Source organism: Periplaneta americana, chromosome 6 (genome assembly GCF_040183065.1).
Source record: "Periplaneta americana isolate PAMFEO1 chromosome 6, P.americana_PAMFEO1_priV1, whole genome shotgun sequence".
Taxonomy (NCBI): domain Eukaryota; kingdom Metazoa; phylum Arthropoda; class Insecta; order Blattodea; family Blattidae; genus Periplaneta; species Periplaneta americana.
The window spans coordinates 140,736,300-140,759,373 of NC_091122.1; the positions used below are offsets into that span (position 1 = coordinate 140,736,300).

Sequence of the window (23,074 nt, forward strand, 5' to 3'; positions counted from 1 at the left end):
CACTCGAAGTTGGTTGCTTGACTGTTGTCAGCCCACTTTGAGGTCTGTGGATATAGAGGGAAATATTGGATCGGTGTCAGGTAGAGTTTCCGGGTAGCTCAGTTGGTAGAGCGTTGGTACGTTAAACCAAAGGTCCCGGGTTCGATGCCCGGCTCCAGAAAAATTTTTCTCTCGAAAGTATTCACAATTGCTTGGTTAGCCTTTGCTAAAATGTTTTGACTAAACATTACTTTATGAGATACGTAATTTGTTTTGTTTATGATAGTTGGAAGAACTTCCGGTTGGAAAATAACTTAGAATACGGTAATTAAAAAAAAAAATGCGTATCTTTTTTTAGTTGATTATTTAATGACACTGTATCAATTACTAATTATTTAGTGTCAAAGGAACTGATGATAACAAGATAGTATTTGGTGGAATGAGGACGAGGATTCGCCATAGATTACTTGAAACTGGGCTTATGGTTTCAAAAACCTCGGAAAAAACCAAAGCAGGTAATCAGTCCCTGCAGAACTCCAGATCAGCAACCAAACATGCTTGTCACAATATCATTTTAGCATTGTCTTAATTGTTTGAAGTTAGCTGTTCACAACTGTAATACTGCTATCAATGCTGTTATCATTTGACTCACTGACACGTTTTTTTTTATTTAGTCAAAAGTAATATGAGTCGAAAAAAGTCACTTCAAGTCAGTGAACAAGACAATACACTTTTGCTAATTTGGAACAGAAGAACCACACATGAAAAATCACGGTACTGTACCAAATAACCCTACCCAAGAATATTACTTGGGATACAAACAAAATATAATTTTTTGGTCAACTCACAAGAGGTAGATAAAAAGAAATTGATATAAGCTTATCTAGGCAGAATGATTGGATAATGTATATAGTAGTAATGCTTCTAATAAAATACCTTCTGGCTTTACAGGCTTTCAAAGTTTGAAAGTGTCTTAAGCAACCCCATTTGATGGTCCACTGCTCTGAAGTAATTAATGGTTAGCATGTCTGACTGTGAACGAACAGGCTCGGGTTCTTCAAATCTTGGTTTTCCATCAACTGCTTGAAGTGGAATTGCTGGGTAGCTTTCAGTGTACTCATTTGGCCATCATTCATTCACATGCCACTGTCATTATTACTTTAGCCCAGGTTAAGTTCATGCTGTAGGATGCTGCATTCCTACAGGAGCATGACTGTTGGGCGACAAATATCATCACAAGCATTCCCTGAATGCTGGCTGACAATGCATACAGGGAACTGGTCTAGAGACAAGTGGGGATGCCTGCTCGAAACCTGTGTATGCAGCATACCTTAATGTGATCAGCTAGTGTGGATTGGGAATGTGCCCAGTTCGAGGCTTAGTACAATAGCGCAGTACTGGGTCGCAGTACCCCATCTGAAATTCAGTTCAAATTCAAAACCCCATTTGATACTATGTGAAGTCACAGTTAGTACATCATAACTCAGAAAATTATCAATGATCACAAATAACAGAAAATGAAGATAATAAGAGCAGGGGAATTTGTAAATTATTTTGAGAAAGTAACAATTAGAATTACTAGTGAAAGTAAGAATTCTTATGTGTTAATCAATGCAGGGATTCATTAAAATGATTTCTAAGAAAGAATTACGTAATAGTACAGTGCATCTTGCACCACAACGATGATGATGATGATGGGGAAAAAAAAAATAATAATAATAAAAATAACAACAACAATAACATTTCGTTATATGTTGGAGCAGAATACTATCAATATCTTGTTCAGAACTTCTAAAAGAAGAAACAAACCGACAAAGACTTAAGTATGTGCTAGATGGCAATAAAAAAAACTGAAAGGGAGAGAGCAGCTTAAGCATACTTCCAAATCAGAAAGCTCTGAACTATTCCTTTCCTCTCTTTCCTAAGCAACAAGCAAAATTTTCTTCTTTCAATCAGTTTGGCTTCAGGAAAGGAAAAGGTACAAGAGATGCAATTGGACTGCTGCGAACAATGGGCAAAAGATACCTAGAGAAGAATAAAGAAGTGTACATAGTATTTGTGGATTTAGTAAAGGCATTTGATAGAGTGGACTGGAATAAACTGATGGGGATCCCGAAGAAAATTGGTGTGGATTGGAAAGAGAGAAGGCTATTGAGTAATCTTTATATGAAATGGGTCAAAGTCAGAATAGGAGAAGAAATTTCAGAAGGAACTGAAATAGTAAGAGGAGTACGACAAGAATGCCCTTTATCACCTACCCTTTTCAACATCTACTGAAGAACTGTTTTCAGGACATGATGGGAGGGGTGTTAATAGGAGGAAGAAGAATAAAATGCATAAGATTTACTGACGATATGGCATTGTTAGCAGAAGAGGAAACGATACTAAGGAATATGCTACTGGAGCTAAATGACAGCTGTGAGCAGTATGGGATGAAGATAAATGCAAACAAGACGAAGACCATGGCTATTGGAAGAAAAATAAAGAAGGTAAACGTGAGAATTCTAAATGAGGCAGTAGAGCAAGTGGACAACGTGCTTTGTGTGGCATTGCATGAGGCAGAAATGTGGACATTACGATGAAATGACTTTACGACTATATCTTTGCCCAAATAAGATGATACCGACCCCTGCTCCCTCCACTGTTGTAGGCAGGGGGATTGCAATAGATGTTGCCATCCTCGTAACTATCTGCACCCCCTTTACAATACTTCTCTTTTGTAACTTACAGAGTTCTTTATCACAGAAAATAATGGTTTCGCCACAACACTATATAATACCTTAAACCATCATGAACTCTGATTCTATTACAATTTTTAAACTAAATTAATTATACATATATTTCAGTTTATACAAATAAAGAAATGTTTCTTCTGGACATCTAGGACAGTGGGATATGATGGAAAGTCTACGTGTTTCAACTGTTCACATATTACTCACGTTGAAAACATAATTCTTAGTTGCTTGCAGTCAGCTGACACGTGTTTTTCCTTACATTTTAGAATCAAAGTTTTCTAATTTTCTGTGAATGGCGCATGTGAAATGGACAGACTGAATAAGAAATGAAGCTGTGTTGGAAAGAATGTGTGAAGAAAGAATGATGCTGACACCGATCAGAAAGAGAAAAATGAATTAACTGAGTCACTGGCTGAGAATAAACTGTCTACTGAAGGATGCATGGGAAGGAATGGTGAACAGAAGAAAAGTTCAGGGCAGAAGAAGATATCAGACGATAGACAACATTAAGATATATGGATCATAATTATGTGGAGATTAAGAGGAAGGCAGAAAAGAGGAAAAATTAGAGAATGCTGGGTTTGCAGTAAAGGACCAGCCATTGAGCAGAATACTACGAATGAACGAATCACATTCCTAGTCAGTTTCGCAAAAAATAGGCAGTCCAGTCACGAACACAACAAAGTATATTAATCACTTTTCAGCTGCCACAGGGATGTCTATGCATATAAAGATCAAATTAAATTAAAAGAAAAATTACAAGTTTATATAAAACAGCAAAAATTACGTCACAAGAAATATAAGAAATAAAATATATTACATTTTAAACTTCGTTTCCATTTCGATCAAAAAATCTTGGAAAGTTTCCCTGATACCCCGCGTGTAGTAGCACAAACACAAAACCATACAAGCCTGTATTAACTTGATGCCTCTGGGCATCTTGTATATCATTTGATTGCATATACAGGGTGATTCACCAGGATCCTGCAATACTCTAGAAAGTGATTCTTGATATCATTATGAAAAAAAATTTCATATATGCATGTGTTCAAGTTTGAATAATTTCAGAAATAATCACAGTTCTTGTTTCTGTAATACAGATTCTTGTGAACTTCACTTGAGCATTCAGAATTATACTGCACTGTTAATAATGCGCACTGCTTGAAACAATGGACAGGGTATTGCATAAAAATTCACAATGAACTGCGAACTGGATCCGGATCCAATGCTGACAATTTTATTTGATTTATTCGTGGCTAACAACAGAAGTTAGGCAACGAGCAGCATGCAGTTCATATTCAGTCAACTACGTGCATTGCTGCAAGAGATGGGGTCTTTGAAAACCAGCTTTGATACATATTTTTCAGCTGAGTAATAATGTGAATGTACAGGGACATCATTGTATTTTTACTTCAATTTTTATTGTACCTGAGTTTTTGAATATACTTCACTCCCACCCCTTCTACTAATGAAGTTCAACCGTCCTCCACACAGATCCAAGACAGCATATACAGTTATAGTAGCCTTACGGTCATAGTAAGCAGTACGTTCCAAAAATATGTTCGCGCTTTCCAGTGACGAAAGAGCTTTCAATACTGAATCATTTTCGCACAGGTACTGTCGTCCATTTGCCTATGTCGTATCCTGGTTTCCCCCACCAGCTTTTATTCGCCAGATAGTGGCTGGGCTGTCTTAGCTCTTTTCTGAGAACATTAATTTCTGTTAGGAATTGGACGTCTACGTAATATTATACAACTGTTTAAAATAACTTAAATAAAAGGGCCTCGTTAAGTAATTAACTGTCACGTGATTTCCTCCCTTTCTACGACCCTGCGACATAACCACTTGGACGGACAGTCTGAGTGATTTTATCTTTTCGGATCGGGTAGAAGTGAAGATTGAATTTACAGTACGTAAGGTACTCTTTTATAGAGTAGGTACAGAATTATTTCAATATGAGTTACTAGTACGAAGAACGAAACTAGTAATTGAGATTAGGTACAATAGTCTATAGTGCGATAATATGCACATTAGAACTGAAGCCTGTATCGAAATGAACGGCCACCATTTAAAAGAAATGTGTTTAAATATCCATATTACGATTATTTTTCAATTTAACTTCATTCTCTATATTGTACACTAATGTGCTGTAGACAGTATATTATATACTGCATAATGAATATGTCCACATGGACAACTCAGTTCGTGAGTAAAAACACTCATTGTTAATACTGTACTGTATTTTGATTAAAAGAAAACCTAAAGAAAATGATCAAACTCAAAAGCGCAATATTTCCTAGTTTACATAAATGGATGAACTACTTCTCTTCCCTCCTATACCTAGTAAAGTGATCTGTTTGTATATTGCGGAGTATCATCGAACTCCAGTCGTGGAACGGGGTAGCAAACGGCGTTGATCCAGAGGTATAGGCAGGTTAATATTAAAAATGTTGGTAAAAATAAAATGATGTCCCTGTACTTTAATAGATTTATAATACACTCAGTACCATTTTCCTAGATATTTAAATGATTGTACATCCATAACTTCTATGTTCATGCTCAACTTTCTGGAGAGTGTAAATTAAAAAATATCACATTTCCTTATATGAACTTTTTTTTTTCACCACAGTAACATTAGGAATCAGTTCCTAGAATACTGCAAGATCTTAGTGAATCAGCATAGACACACACACCCATCCACACATACACATATTTAATTATAACTTAGATAACTTAAATACGAAACTGCACAGTTAATATCTCTATCTTTAGTAAGCATGAAATTATTTATAATGAATTATAGTCTTAAATTCCTCAAAAGTATCTTTATTAACGAATGACGTTATTCAATTTAAAAGAAATCGAACCAATGTGCAATTTGCACAGACAAGTAAATAATACTGTATTATGTAGACCATTTGGTTGCATCAATATTAGTTTCATAATATCACTATGAATTTTGAATAGATGCAATATCACTCACAGGTTTGTATCAATACCTCTAATATTACAATTTATATACATCAGCACAGACAGAAATGTTACAGAGGATGCCAAATATGGTAGCTTATCAGATGACGGTGTCGTATCCTCGAACTCGAGCTCCTAGTAACATTTGAGCTTCTGCATCCTTCTTTAATTGTCGGAGACGAGCTCGCAATGGTTCTACCAAAGTGCCAATCAATTCCTCCACTGCTGGCGTATAAAGTACATCTTCCAAATGAACCCTCATGTAACCCTCCAGAGAAGCCAGTTCAAACAATAAACTGAAACATATCAATTAACCTCAAATTAATATATATTTTAAAACATATTAAATATTTCATTTCTGGAAACATTTCTTTCCACTTTATTATTTTCACTGGAAGTTTATTATGAAATGTTGTGACATACACTTATATACAATTATTAACTGCAAAATTCAGTTTCTAAGATTTCGCGAAGAAGTAAATAGCAATAAATATGTGAAACAATGGTAATTAAAACTGATGGCATCAAAGATGGGTGAAATGGACGTTTACACTCATCATCAATGACGTCTATATCATAACATATTTAAATTATTTCCTTATGTTGCTTCTTTAATTAAAAAAAAAAATACGTTCACACATGACAGGTTATTAAATCAGACTTCAATATTTTCACAATAAAATTATAGTATACATAAATTACACAAAACTTTGACTGTGGTGTGAAATAAATAAATACATAAACAACTAAATAAGTAAATACATTAGTAAACAAATAAATTAATGAAAAAAAACTAAAATAGTGAAATATAAATTCACAAACATAATTATTTATACAAATTCACTTTCTTAATAAAACTGGAAAGCAGTGAAGCTAGTGGCGCTAAAAATGTTAATGAATCTACCACTAACAACAACAGACTAAAAGAGAAACAACATATTTGTTGTTTGTTGTGAACGAGTCATTAGCATATTTGCCATTAATGAAATGTCTGCAGAATTCAAAATCATTTAAGAGCAATGAATTTTTAGGGGCAAGAAATACTCTTATAGTTTTGTTTTAAAAGGAAGTTTTTCTTGAAAAACCCTGTCCTCGAATGAGTGAACACTAGGAAAGAAATCAGCAGCTGTATATCATTTATCTCAAAATTCAATTTCGCTAGTCATCATCCTTGCCTATCATTCTATCTTTGGGGATAATGAATTCCAACATCCAGACATGCTCTCAGAGATGAAATTGAAATCTGTCAATCTAGCTCCTAAATTTTGGTAGTACCTGTAGGACAGAGTTATACAAAATCAACATCAATGACAATAGTCCTTTTAAAGCCATGAAGCTTGCTCAAACCTCTAGCATAAGTCACAACCATTCAATTTCCATCACCTATGTTATCTTTCTATCTGGTTACATGCATAGTTCTAGAACCTTGACAAAAATTACAGACCACAGACATTCTGAGACACTTTCGATATGTGAGAATTATTTAATCATTTCAAGTTTCATGGCTAATTCACTGTTGTTGTCATCTATACAGTGTATCAGGACAGGCTTTAGGAATTGCGAGGCCCAATTGGAAGGATTATTTGAGGGCCCCATTTTCACAAGCAATGTCTGCAGGATCTATATCGGTAAATAAAGTTTAATGTTTAGGTGATGGGTTTGGACTTTTTCCATTGCTGGTTGTCACAAACAAAAAATTAAGACACAACGTTTCGAAGGGTGGTTCTCCTTCGTCTTCAGGTGGAAGGAAGGAGAGAAAGGAAAAAACCTACTGTTGGGATCGTTACGTACAGCTATTCTGTATGACTGATCCCAACAGTAGGTTTTTTCCTTTCTCTCCTTCCTTCCACCTGAAGACGAAGGGAGAACCACCCTTCGAAACGCTGTGCCTTAATTTTTTGATTGTGACAACCAGCAATGGGAAAAGTCCAAACCCCTCACCTAAACATTAATGATCCACCATTGTTCTCCAACCCCTCATTTAGATCAAATAAAGTTTATTATAGACTTATATCTCTATTATATAATGAAAATTAATAAAAATATGCATTTAGAAAGTGCATGTGATTTAACTGAATGTAAATGTACTGTACAAGTAAACAAACAAAATACCATATTTACCCGTGTAATGGACACCCCCATATAATGGATGCATCCCAATTTTTCGCGTTATTCCCTGTTCCCCAAAAAAACGATGGATCGAGGTTTCACTGTAATTACCAAATTGTTAAAACATTTTTGCTGCATTGATCACATCAAGTAAGTTTTTATTAATTTATGCTTGGAAAAACTCTTTTCCCCTGATACCAGTCACTGGGAGTGTCAGGAAAATACGAGGGACAGTAAATAAATTTGGAAACACAATAGATCTATTGTTGCAAGCAAAGAACTCTAGCATTTTCATGGTGTTTTTAACCTTTGTTGCCAGAATAATTGGCTTCAATATCTCTATTTCTTCACAAAGCATGTAACCATCTATATCAGCCATTTTTATGGTATTCACTTTCCTATTTCCTGTTCTACCTTAACATCTGTCAATGCCACTTTCAGATATGCTGTGCATTTTCTTATAGCATCCTTAGGCAGGGGGTCCAATTGGGATAAATCAGCTGAATTGGTTTAAAGCCAGTCCTGCAGTGTGTAATATATAAACACAGTTTAAATGACGGAAATTTCAATTCCTGTAAATAAGAAGGTACCTGACATCACACGTAAATAAATAAAGTACAATAAATAAAATACTTACTTACTGGCTTTTAAGGAACCCGGAGGTTCATTGCCGCCCTCACATAAGCCCACCATTGGTCCCAATCCTGAGCAAAATTAATCCATTCTCTATCATCATATCCCACCTCCCTCAAATCCATTTTAATATTATCTTCTCATCTACGTCTCGGCCTCCCTAAAGGTCTTTTTCCCTCCGGCCTCCCAACTAACACTCTATATGCATTTCAGAATTCGCCCATACGTGCTACATGCCGTGCCCATCTCAAACATCTGGATTTAATGTTCCTAATTATGTCAGGTGAAGAATACAATGCGTGCAGTTCTGTGTTGTGTAACTTTCCCCATTCTCCTGCAACTTCATCCTTCTTAGCCCCAAATATTTTCCTAAGCACCTTATTCTCAAACACTCTTAATCTCTGTTCCTCTCTCAAAGTGAGAGTCCAAGTTTCACAACCATACTGAACAACCGGTAATACAATAAATAAAATAGGCAAGTCTAAAATAAAAATCTTATAACATGAAAGAATATTAACTTACTCTGTGAAAGCAGGAATCAGACTTTCAATTTGCATGGGATTAGTGAAACCATTCTGTATCTGCCACGAATTGAACCAAGTCTCAACTCTGAAACAAAGATTAAAACATCTTGATTACACAACATTTAACACTATATCACTTAAGAATATAATTTATGGTATATGGTTTATATGGAATTTCAGAACACACACTCCATACAACATAACACAGACACACCTTCTAGCAAAACAACTGAAGAAACCGGAAGATGCAAGAATCTCATTAGTTCTGAAGATGGCTCCTACTAAGCTGAATTTAGTCAACTGGGTATTTATAAACTTAGTTCACTATTAACACATGAGTGTGACAGTGGTGGTCCGCCCATAAGGGCACTTGGGACAATGCCTCACCTAGCATTTAATGTTGGCATTATTTCTGCATTTTAATATCGAAGAACATTTATATTGTTTTTATTTATTCCCCATTCCTATTGTGATATGCATATTTGGACATTTTGCTTCGTTCCTGGAAGTTAAAAAGCACTCCAAGAGCAGAGGAACCTGCCTTCATCCTGGAATGTAGGCTGACTCGTCTTGATGAAAGTGCCCTGTGTTGGAATCTCATTTGCGGAGGAGGTGAATGGTAGGGTGAAAGGAGTTATAAGCGAAAATAACACGTGTTTGGGGCACTCTCTGCAGGACCTCACTATACCAGTCTGTCTAGACAGATAAAGAAACCTACCCTCCATCTCTCTTCTTTTGAAGAAGGGAAGAGTTTCTGACTGTCCACCTCATGTAGCAGTACTTTAACGACATCCAGATTTCCTTGTCTGGCAGTCGCGCCAATTATTTCTAGTTTCATTGCGTGTTTAGCTACAGTAACAAGTGAATCACATGTGTTTTAGTGTTTGTAGTGCGAACGAAAGATTTGTGTGTGTATATGAGTAATTAAAATAGCCTAATTGTAAACAATGAACAGTGTAAATCAGTTGATGAACGTACCATTTTCAAGTTCAACAGTTTACCTTCTGTTAAAATAGGAAGCCTATCATAATTCAAACCATTGAGCCCTTAATTTGATTCAGTAAATGTAAATTTATAAGTCAAGGACAGTATTATGATGCACAGAGTTTGATGAGGAAACTTTTCACGCAACTTTTATTTCACTGTTCTTGGTCAGAAACCTTTTTTCAGTATTATGCAGGCAGAAAACATTTTCCTCGAAATCCATTTAGGTGACTTCACAGTACATTCTTCATATTGCATAATGAGAAAGAAGAGGTACATCTTAACAATATACAGTAGTTCTTTATAATAAGAATATATTTTAATGATGACAAAAGAACCATGCTTTTGTACTAATTCCTACAGTATTATGTTCGATTACAGCATTTATTATCCTTTCGACTCTATAAAATCAACATTTGTTTCATAAATGAAAATAAAGATGTGTACTCACTGATCACTTTCAACAATACTGCGATATTTCAGGCGAAGGTTAGTGAACCACTCAACTCCAACACGAACTTTCCACCCAGGAAAACTCAGCTGTTGAGGAACTGGCTGAGGTCTGAAACAACAGTGAGTAATCATTAAATACAGTATTTCAATATACAAATGCTAATACTTTCAACATATTACTTTCTCTCTGCTAACATCAATGTGAACAACACGATTTCTCAAATGAAAATGAGATGAACTCCAGAGTTACATTCAGAAGCCGTTGTGAATATTCTACTTAACATTGATAGCTGTGCTTGTAATTATTTTCTGAAAGTTCTTCAATTAATCAACTGAAGAGTGTGATCCCAAAACTTGCTCAGTCCATTTCGTCATATATATTGAGATCTCTAACATTATATTTTAGACTTCTTTTCTTCAAAAACAACACGCATCCTTGTCTAAAAGTTTCTGTTATTGTTCATGTCACTTGGAAACTCGCTCAGTCTGTAGATCGGTGGATAAAAAAACCAGCTCAGTCCTTTCTTAAAAAATGGACTGCACGAATTTTGAGATTACACTCTCAATTCCACTCAATAGAATACTGAATTAAAAATTGACTTTGTAAATTTAAAAAGACGCACACAATGAAATAAAGAAAATTATATGAAAAAAAAAAAAAAAACAGAAGCATTCAATGCTACATAAATGTAGTGGCAGCCTTCCTGCTGGTAATAATATTTTGTATTGCGGTGCAAGGTTTTCTTTTTTTGGGAATTTGCACCATGTTCTAGATGTGAAGGTATCCAACATTTTGAAGCTACATATCGGCTCCATTATGAGGGAAACCTATCTGCTGAATCCGTTACCAAGAGGTATTCTCCAGGACTGGACATGGACATGGTGCAAATACCCAAAAATCTCATACCACGTTGATCACTGTGAAAGCCTCACATCATGATCCAGTTCTAGAGAGGTAACAGATCTAGCATATAGGTTTTCCAATTCCCCTTTCCCTACCTAACGATGGAACCAACACACAGTTCCAAACATTGGATGTCTTTACATCTAGAACATAAAAAATACCCAAAAACCTCGCACCATGTCAATCACTGTGAAAGTCTCAAATCATACTTAATTATTTTGCAATAATTACAGTACAAAATTAAGTTTTACCTGGGGTAAGGATTGAGAAGGAGAGGTGTATCCATGTAACCCAAATCTTTGGCTACAGAAATGTGAAGATCTCCACTGTATGCTCCAGCCAGCCATACTTTCAGGCAAAGAACCAAGCTAGGTATTGAAACTGGCAGGAGCTCACACAGTGTTGCATAATGGTCGTATCTAAAACATACAATATTAACATTTTAATGGACCACAGCAAATTACGTAACTATACGTATCATCAGGAACTTCCTCGTTTAGACCATCAGATCTGTGAAGGTATTCTAAGAAAGATCATTTGCTAATGCTTCTTATTTTAAAAACTGAATTACAATATTATTGTTTATGGAGAAAATATAAAGTTCAAATTATTGTAATATCTATGTTTTTCTTTTTCTCTTTTTAATTTTTGTTCTGCTAATTAATAAAATTTTGTGGAATGCTCTCTGAGCACGAGTATGTACTCTTTCTGGGGGTGCTAGAATAACTTTCATAAAAAAAAAAAAAAAAACTACGTATCTTTGTTCTAGCAATAAATTCGTATTATTACTTTTATTTGCAAAATGTAGGCCTATTAATGCAAAGTAGGATGCTAATATAACAACATTACAAAGTGAGACTGAAAAATGTACTGGAAGAATAAAGTACTACAGTATTTTCAAAATATTTTTAACATTATATTAAAAGGAAATTTATAAGAGTTCGCATTACTTATATGATATTATCTTAATCCTCTTTAGCAGTGTTGAATTTACATTTTCTAGCAATAAAGGAGATAAGATATCATGCATGCATCATGTTTAGTATTTTGAAGGTAAGAAATCACCAGAGTTCTTTCATTTATTTGTGCTAAGTTTGTTTGTGCATGTGTGAGTGTATGTGTGCGTGTGTATATTATCGAACCTGACGATGTCATATCCAGACCTTGTACACTGGTTTCTGACAAATAAATATTATGATTATTATTATTATTATTATTATTTAGTTTTCCTCACTGTCTCCAATTAATGTTGCAATAGCATCTCTACACATTCAACTACAATTATCTTTCGTCTCATCAATATTAAGGAATTTCAATCGAAGTCAACAAAGGACTAACATGAGGAAATGGACATTGCCGTTTTTAAGGATTGGTTCATAAATAAACTTTTTCCAAACATTCCACAAAATACTACTATAGTGACCATTCAACTGAATTAAATAAAGATCCAGTATCATCATGAAAAAAATATAACTTGAAATATAAACCCGCTTAAGGGAGAGTAACATTGAATTTGATTTTAGAGCTACCAAGGTAGTTTCATACAAACTCATTAAAATAAAGAGACCTGAACTTAAAAAGTACGAAACGAAATGTAACCTTCAAATTAAATAGTATAAGATCATTATTCGAAATAGCATTGTCAAATATGAATGCAGAAAATTGTAAAGCTGCATGTGAATATGCAGAGAAAGAGGGAATATTTTATTGGGAGAGGGACCAATTGGTTGATCAAGTCACTGACCAGTTCGTATTTAACTTGGACGATTCGAATAGTGAAAATGTGGAAGATGGAGTTGCTGAGACCAAGAAGACTCCATCACTGATATCTTCATCCCTCTAGTACGTTACAATGCTAGGACAAGAGTGCTATGGAATGAGTACAAGTATCTCCCTCTCTTTCTAAAATGCTGTGCCAAGTAAAACCTCTTGGACTTTAGTAATAGCTGTTATAAAACACGTAAGATTTAATAAAAAAAAAAAAATAAAAAAATCATGCAGAAGAAGATTGCAATCAATGTCTACTTGAGTAGAGGAAACAATATTAATACAAATTTCTTCTACAAATACAAAATTATTTACGTTTCAAAACCTTATAATGAAAACTACCATTATTTTCTCCATAATTCTTAATTTTAATCATAGTTACTGTTCAAATTTCAAGTCTATCTAGTGTGCAAGCTGAGGAAAATTACCTAGACCATCCAGTAAGGGCAACACCCCTAAAATGTTGGAACTTGCTCACTTCACGGCTGAGAACTCGCAACCAGTGCTCATGGTTACTGAGATGATGCTGAATCACTGGCAACAACTGACAGCTGCCAGTTGCTCCCTTAAATGCTGTTGCCACCCATATGCTGTCAAATACAGATGAATATTTGTCCCATAGTTCTGCAATACAAATAACCGAATATTAACAAGACTATCCAAGAATACTCTTAACATACAAATTTTTTACGGAATCAGTGAGAGCTCATATCGACAGGCCAATTCAAGAGGAAAATAACTCAAAATTTAAAGTTTTGAGAAAAATTAATTTTAAAGCTTCATGTAGCTGTGAATATGGCTAATGAGAAAGACAGGCTATGGCACAATGTCTCATTCTTAGTCATAACATGGCCAACATTGAAGAAGTTTATATGCAAATGCACGTTTAACATAAGTTTAATATAGCAATTCCTTTGTTTTTTAGAACTTTGAACATGCATTTATATTAGGCGATTGTCAAGATCGCCATGACTAAACCATGATAAACATGTGACTGCTACTCATGCCAAAGCCTGTCTTTCTCGTTAACCACACTGAGAATAATCAGATTAACACACTTTAATTTGAAACTTACAATATATATATAAAACGTGTGTGCGTGTGTATATCCAATGCCTATCCACTTCACTTGCGTGATTCGGGTTCCGCATATTGCGGATAGATGGCAGGACTGTGAACCATTTTTCAAGTTGTACACCACTTTGGCAGACAATGCTATGCATGATGTGTATCTGAGGAGAGTTGTCATGTACTAGGGGGAGTGTATGTGTAAGTGTAGTGTAGGGCAGTGGTATTCAATGTTTTTGCTACCGTACCTCCAAAATATTGTTTTTCACCTTTGTACCCCAAACTGCATTGTAATTACGTGAGAAAAAAAAAACATGAAAATATATAAAATGCAATAATTATCAACATATATAATAAAATATGGGATGTGTACCTCTTAAGACAACCCTTCGTACCCCCCCCCTCCATTGAATACCACTGGTGTAGGGAATGAGTGAGGATGACAATGAAGATGAGGAAGGGAGCAGGGGAAACCCAGTGTCAGCATGTAGCCTACCTCTGTCAAATAGCACCAAGGGGACCACCAGGCTTAATGTCCTGTCTGGCAGACGAATCACTATCAACAGTAACATATGCCTTCTCTTCATATACACTGCGTAACGGTTTGGAATTTAACCCAGGCATATTGGTGCACAATCTAGTGATTAGAAGTTGTGAATCACTATCTCTCCTAGTCCCAAGATAGAAACTTTACACGAAAATCACTGACACAACCTTGAATCGAACCTGGGCTGGCTAGTCTGGCAGCAGACGCGCTACCACAGAGCTAACTCGGCAGACTACATATATATATATATATAACATTATTAACAGAATTTGGAGTAATTTCAACGATCCTTCGATTTTTCATAGCAATATAAGTCTTAAAATACAGGATCTCGAATGTTTAAATTTTGAGTTGTTTTCCTTTTGAACTGGGCTGTCGATATATGCTTGATTGTGGAAGTTCCCTGTCCATGATTCAGATTATGAATTTTTGAAATTGGGTTTTGCAAGATGATTTCCCCCTTGCTCCTCCAAGTGGCTGACTAAAAGTAAGAGGAGGGAATGTTTTCTTACAAGTTTCAATATGTAATCATTTGCATAGTATGGCATGCTTTGTGACAAATTACTTTGTCATAGAATTTACATTCTGGTTGCCCGTAGTTAGAGACATGAAACTACCGCAATTGCGATAAATGCAATAAAAATAAGAACTGTGCTCTCCGCTCTTCTTTACAATTTTTATTTATTCATTAAAGACATCAGCTCAAAGAATTTGAGTGACCACAAGGGTCCTGAACACAATAAACTGTTGAATGCAAATAATATAAGTGGATTAATTGAAATAGAGATGATTTAATTACAATTGAAACCCTTTGAAGCCTGTTTCATTACTGCGGATTAATGCTAAAGATTGATATTGCCATGATAAATTGTATTTTCAGTGAAATACGAACAATTTTGAAAAATGTGTCATTTTTTTTAATTTCAATTTCCAGCAATGTGGAATAACAGCATGTCTGACCGTGAAAAGTGCGGACTCTGGTTCAAATCCTGGTTGGGACAAGTTACCTGATTGGGATTTTTTCTTGAGGTTTTCCTTCAAACAACTGAAACAGACTGTTCACGATTTACTATTTACATTCTACAATATGCAAGCACACATCACATTCAGAAATACAACACAGACTACTACAACAGCTGGCTCGAGCACATGAGTAAGGCTGGGACCAGGCAATGATGTTGCAAGCCACGTAGTAATTGCTTCAAGTCACTAAGAATTTCTTCTTAGTAAAAGTTCAATTCGTTAGTTAGTGGTTTAAAAAGGGCACATCAGCCACTTCGCTATTTGCGCCCTTATTAAAAGTTCAGTAAACAGTAATTGATTTTACTTTTACTCTATACTAAAATTATAGCAAAATAATTTCTACGTTTTATGCATACCACTCCTTCTAACATTGATAAGGCATCCATTACCAAATACATATCTTATTTATTTTACCCCTCTCAAATAAATAAAATATAGCAAAATGGGTTTAGCTAATAAATGCTATTTCTTCAAGTAATTAATGCTATAAAATGCTATTTTTAAAATCATTTTTGCTATAAATATAAAAAAATTAATGCCATAATTTCACACCTCTACTCATAGTGAGTCATACTATGTTTATAACCTTCCTTCAGGGATGGTAAGAGAGAAGAAGTAACAATTATTATTAAAAAAAAAAAAAGTCCTCCAATGTCCATCAATGTCTTTTTACCATTTAAATGCCATTAAATTACACGGATCATACTGCATTTTCAACATTTTTTATGGCTTCTTCCCGTGCAAAAATTAATTATTTCTCTGCTAGAGAACTATTTTAGGGTGAGTGAGAAAGAGCAAAGGGTGGGAGAGGGGAAAAGAAAGAAAGAGAGACAGACAGAGACCGAAGACTGAAAGAGATAATAGAAGCTATAATATTTAACAGATCATTAACCTTAAGCAGACACTGCTCAAACTGGCTATAAAATACGAGTTTACGATTAAAGGTAGTAAGTAGTAAGCACCTGGTGTTAGCTGAAAACATTCAGCTGGAGTATAATGCCAGACCATAAGTTCCACATAACGGCCCAGATTGAATTCTGAAACATATAATTATTATTAATAATAATAATAATAATAATAATAATAATAATAATAATAATAATAATAATAATAATAATAGTAATAATTTAAAAAGGCACTTTATAAGAATACAGACTGATATAATACATGTCACACTTAGAAAATTTTATATATACAGTCAACTCCGGATATAGTGAACCTCTGCAAACTTGCATATTTCGTTCACTATATCCAAAGTGTCTCTCCCTTAATCTTAAAAGACAGAAATGAATGAAACTGTGAACAAGAAAATGAAATATTTCATTTTTGTGGAATGGATTACACTGTATACTGTTGATTTACTTAAACTATGCTGTCGACCCACGTCCGCTTGTGAAAGACCACATTCAATGTCACTTATAACATTCGCATTTCAAATCATTTAAAAACACAGTGGATGTAAAACGATGTGTAGAGACTTCCCGCTCTTTAAATATGTAAGGCTGGTGTCCTGTGACGTGAAACAAACATTTGCACAGTATAAAGCATTGTTCAAAGACAGTTGCTATGAATTCAAATTCGAGAATTTGGAGATGACTTTTGTTATTATAGCCGCGGTCTCATGTTTAACATTTGGCAGGTCTTTGAGCGGCCTCGTGCGTAACATTCGGCAGGTCTTTGAAATTTACTTGTATTATTGTTTTCAATTTCTTATGTCGCCGCTCCAATCACTTGCCTCAATTTCAATGTTGCAACCAATAAGCTGCTTCCATTATAAAATGACATCTACTTGTCTAATCCACGTGGACTAAAACCGAGGTTGCAATGTCTTGTGCTGAGGACGAACATTAAGGTATGTGATTAAAAATTATTATTAAAGAGTTATTATTAAGAGTTAAGAATGTCAACGTATTCGTATATGAAACAATAATAATAATAATAATAATAGCCATTTAACAATATAACTAGTGCTTATTCTTATCGAGGAAGTAGACGTGACAACATGACGCTTAGAGTGAAACCTACAGAGCAACAATCGGTTAGCAAAATTATGGTTTAAAAGCACACCGCACGTTATTGTATGATGCCGGCATGTTAAGCATGAGGCCGCGGAGATAATATACATACATTGCAGCTCTAATGAAACTACCAGCAACTAATATTTTGCTGTTTAATGGCGAGCAGTATAAGTTACCTTTATTTTATACAAGAAGAGATACTTGAGTGAAATTTTGGCTAAATATTTTTGTATTTTTATCACATAAAAATAAATACTTTACAATTTTTAGCACACAAAAATACACTCCCTAGTCATGACAAACCAGTATGTAGACTGTGAAACTGAAATATGTTAAGTGGATGTAGGATATTTTCCATTACCTCCTGTATTATTCACGTATTCGTCCATCCAAATAAAACCAAGTCTCCTACACATGAACTTTATTGTTACAAAGTAAGATACATATACTGACTTCCAGATCTTTCAATTGGTGAGAAGAGTAACAGTTCAGAATTTTAAGACTATTCCACAGTTTTTATGCAATTTCTGTGGAAGACTTCAAATAAAAATTTCTCACGAGTACATATACATTTGCAGACTCTCATTCAATCCTGAACAGAAGGAAAACTTTTTTGGGCAACTATTAAATGTACATATGCCAAATAGAAATGATCGAGACAATATTCAAATACAAACTGCTGAGCCATTTATGCCAGAACTTACACTTTCTGAAGTCGAAATTGCGATAGAAAAACTGAGAAAGTACAAGTCTCCAGGTATCAATCATATTCCAGCAGAATTAATACAAGAGGGTGGAAGCACATTATCTAGTGAAATTTATTATAAGTTTGTACTTGCTATTTGGGAAAAGAAAATTGTACCAGAACAATGGAAGGAGTCCATAATTGTACCTATCTTTAAGGAGGGAAAAGACTAACTGTAGTCACTTTCGAGGAATATCACTTTTATTGATGTATAAAATTTTGTCCAATATTCTTTTGAAAAGATTAACTCCATATGTAGATGAAATTACTGTGGATCATCAGTGTGGTTTTAGCCGTAATAAATAGACTATTGAGCAGATTTTTTTGTATTTGACAGATACTGGAGAGAAAATGGGAGTATAAGGGTACAGTACATCAGTTATATAGATTTCAAAAAGGCATATGACTTGATTAAGAGAGAAGTTTTACATAATATTCTTATTGGTTTTTGAATTCCCAAGAAAATTGTTCAATTAATTAAAATGTGTCTCGGTGAAATATACAGCAGAGTACATATAGGACAGTTTCTGTTTGACACTTTTCCAATTCGCTGTGAAGATGCACTATCACCTTTACTTTTTCTCTTTCCTCTAGAATATGTCATTAGGAAAATCCAGGAAAACAATGAGGGTTTGGAATTGAATAGGCTACATCAGCTGTTTGTTTATACAGATGACATGAATATGTTAGGAGAAAATCCACACACTATTAAGGAAAACACGAGAATTTTACTTGAAACAAGTAAGGAGATAGGTTTGAAAGTAAAAAAAAAAAAATATATATATATATATATATATGATTATGTCTCGTGACCAGAACATAGTATGAAATAAAATATAAAAATTGGAAATTTATCCTTTGAAGATACCTTGGAGCAACAGTAGCAAATATAAATGACATTCGAGAACAAATTAAATGCAGAATAAACATGGAAAATGCCTGTTATTATTCGGTTGACAACCTTTTGTCATTTAGTCTACTTTCAAAAAAGCTGAAAGTTAGAATTTATAAAACAGTTATATTACCAGTTGTTCTATATGGTTGTGAAACTTGGGTTCTCACTTTGAGAGATGAACAGATGTTAAGGGTGTTCGAGAATAAGGTGCTTGGGAAAAGATTTGGGGCTAAGAGGGATGAAGTTACAGGAGAATGGAGAGTGTTACACAAAGAAGAACTGCATGCATTGTATTTTTCATCTAACATACAGTAATTAGGAACATTAAATCCAGACATTTGAGATGGGCAGGGCAGGTAGCACATATGGGTGAATCCAGAAATGCTTATAAAGTGTTAATTAGGAGAACTGAGCAAAAGACCTTTGGGAAGGCGGAGACATACATGGGAGGATAATATTAAAATAGATTTCAGGAAGGTGGGATATGATGGTAGGGATTGGATTGATCTTGCTCAGAATAGAGACCGATGGCAGACTTATGTGAGGGCAGCAATGAACATCTGGATTCTGTAAAAGCCATTTGTAAGTAAGTATACATATGCATTTGAAGTAAAGTATGCAAGTATTCTTGATGCTTACAATTAATATATGGTACAATGCTGAAATGTTAAAATACTTCTAATGAATTTTATGTTTATATAAGTTTAGCATAATTTAAATTTCAAGAAAAATTAAAAGTTTTTCCACAAGAGGCATTTTTGTATCACTCACAACAATTAATCATTTGAATAGAACACTTTGACAAGTAAACCAAGGTGTTCCACAAACCTTTCCAATGAACGAAAATTCATATAGAAAATTGATCATTTTACCTGCTTCTGCTCATTCACTTAAGTCTTTCAATTATTATAGTGAATATGGAAAGTTTGGAAAGGTGAAAAGGCACAATAAATGTAAATTCTAATTTACTTTAAATTTATAGAAAATAAATTATATAATGTGAAGAACAATAAAAAGTAATATAAATCCATAAACAATAATCTAACCCAGCAAAACAGATGCGTCGACGGTGCGTAACATATCATCCCACATGATCACACGAAGTGAAGGAAAAGCCTCACGAACATACTGAGCCACTGCCACAACGTGCTCAAGGAAGAGTTGAGGTCGTCCACACTTGTTGGTTTCAATACGTCGGGAGCAGGCTGGACAAAGTCCCATATGCCAGACCTAATGGGAAATATAAACAAGCTATGTCTAAAAACATCATCAAGTTATAACTACTACTGTTCTTATGTCGCAAAGATTAATTTTATATTAAATCCCAATCATATATAACAATGTATGATTTGTAGTAGAACTGACTGATTTAATAATAACCAAATCTCATGAATCGACATTTTCCTTGCGTAATTTTCCCTCCTAGTCTGCGATTATTCTGTAGAGCTTCACTCAAATCTTTTCAAACAGAATTGTTTAATATTTGATGAGAATTAATAATAAGAATTGTTTAATTTGACATATATCAGCAACGGCCCATGGAGAAGCATCGTGCACATCGACTATCTTGTAACTAATGTTAGAGTGTTATATTCTCCATGTATTGTTTCTACATCTTCGATATTTTCTTTAGTTCACCCATTAATATGCGGAAACTATTTCTTACTTCAGCTCTGTTACTTTTCTCTTCAATATTTCCGCGAGACACACGCAAGTGCGCGCACGCGCGCACACACGCACGCGCACGCACACACACACACACACACACACACACACACACACACACACACACACACACACACCTCCCTAAATATATACGCTTCTGCTCAATCCTGTCACTTAATACAACGTAAGACAGTTGCCAGATGCTGTAGGTGTGACGTCATGAGCAAAGGAAGATGTGTTTTGAGCAAGCATACTAACACAACATTATACACACATCACGGGTCATTCAGCCTGTCACACAGGCGGTTTGGGTTCGAGTCCTGGTCAGACCCAGGAGACACTTATGGTGGATGAGGTCCAGTTGGGATTTTTCCTGGGGTTTTGCAATTTCGCCATATTAGGCATCTACGTCATCCCGCCAACATTTGTCCATTTCGTCATGATTCATAGCATTTTCCCAACCCTGGCTGGCGATGCACAGAGGAGACTGGCCTAGTGACGAGGGGGGTTGCCTGCTCAAAACCTGGATACGCAGCAAACCTTAGTGTAGTCAGCCAATGTGGGTTTGGGAATGCACCTAATTTGAGGATTAGTGCAATAGATTGTAAGAAATGTATAAAGACCTGGAACAAGGAGCCGCTAAAATCGGGTTGCAGAGTAATGCAAGTAAAACCAAACGAATGACACAAATAAGAAATAAACAGAATATATACAACCCTCCTAATCTGACGATAAACATGTTTGAAGAAACTGAGAAGTTTAAATATCTTGGAACAGTAATGACAAGTAACAATAACGAATTAATTGAAGTACAGAGTCGAATCACTGCAGCCAATAAGGCCTATTTTGCATTAAACACAATATTGAAATCTGTGTGCACAAGGAAACAAAACTTAAAATATACAAAACAATTATTAGAAGTATTCTCTGTTAGGCAAGCGAAACTTGGACCTTATCTAAGGAGACAGAAGCTAAACTAGGTATATTTGAACGCAAAATACTCAGAAGAATTTTTGGACCGGTGCAAGAAAATATGCAGTGGAGAATACGTTATAATAACGAGCTATATAAATTCTATAGAAGTTTTGATATTGTTACTTTCATCAAATTAAGGAGGCTTGAATGGGCCAGACATGTCTATCGGATGGAAGGGAACAGAATACAAAAGAAGATCTTAGAAGGGAAAATACATGGTAAAAGACCAATTGGAAGACCCAAAAATAGATGGATAGATGCAGTAACGATCTATTCTCAGGAATATCTCGGAACAACTGCCTGGAGGAGATTAAAACAGGACAGGGACAGTTGGAGGAAGAAAATTGAGGAGGCTAAGGCTCGACTTTGGGCTGTGATGCCATCGTAGTAGTAGTAGTAGTAGCAATAGATCGTAAAAGGTCGCAGTGCTCTGTCATAGTGCCCCACTCCCGAAAATTCCATTCCATTACAACTATAACTTTTAACATACAATTTACTATAAATTATGTAAGATTTTTTTTTTAGGTTTTACTATAGTCTGGATTAATGTAATCAATATTATACATAAAATTAAAATAAAGGAAATAACAATGAAGCCCATGAAAATAACAGAAACTGAAAAAACACTGTGTACATACCTCATCGGCTCCAATATGTAAATACTGAATATCTGGATGAAATTCCACAACTTGCTTTATTAATGTTGTGGCAAGGGACAAAGCTTCAGGGTGAGAAGGACACATAGAGCTTGGATATGCCTCCACTTCACGCAGTGCACGCCACTTATCATGCTTGAGGACAAACTACAACATATTATAAAATCATTATAAAATTTCATAATTGTTGTAAATGCAATCTCTCCAGCATTTCTTCATATTCTTTTCAAAAAATTATTAATAAGAACAACACAAGTACAACAAATATAAAATAAGTACCACCCAATTTCAACTGAGTAGTAACACTGATTACTACTGAAATGTATAACTTTACACATCTTTGTCTTTTCTTATACTTAAATGCATGGTTTAGTGTATTGTCTTATAAACGTACACAGTGAAACCTGACGAAATGGCCATCTCC

The 23,074-nt window shown here is 34.9% G+C and overlaps 1 protein-coding gene across 1 annotated transcript in view; it reads right to left on the reverse strand.

The window, feature by feature from the left end:
* The window catches only part of LOC138701821 (hexosaminidase D-like), a 29,758-nt gene continuing 6,684 nt past the window's right edge, over positions 1-23,074 (reverse strand). The window contains exons 4-11 of the mRNA XM_069829100.1: positions 22,633-22,797; positions 20,401-20,584; positions 16,659-16,733; positions 13,487-13,682; positions 11,543-11,710; positions 10,386-10,496; positions 8,949-9,035; positions 1-5,980 (exon numbers count right to left, since the gene is read on the reverse strand). Coding sequence (XP_069685201.1) covers positions 5,785-5,980; positions 8,949-9,035; positions 10,386-10,496; positions 11,543-11,710; positions 13,487-13,682; positions 16,659-16,733; positions 20,401-20,584; positions 22,633-22,797 — 1,182 coding nt within the window. The 3' untranslated portion in view covers positions 1-5,784. The remainder of the gene's footprint in view (positions 5,981-8,948; positions 9,036-10,385; positions 10,497-11,542; positions 11,711-13,486; positions 13,683-16,658; positions 16,734-20,400; positions 20,585-22,632; positions 22,798-23,074) is intronic.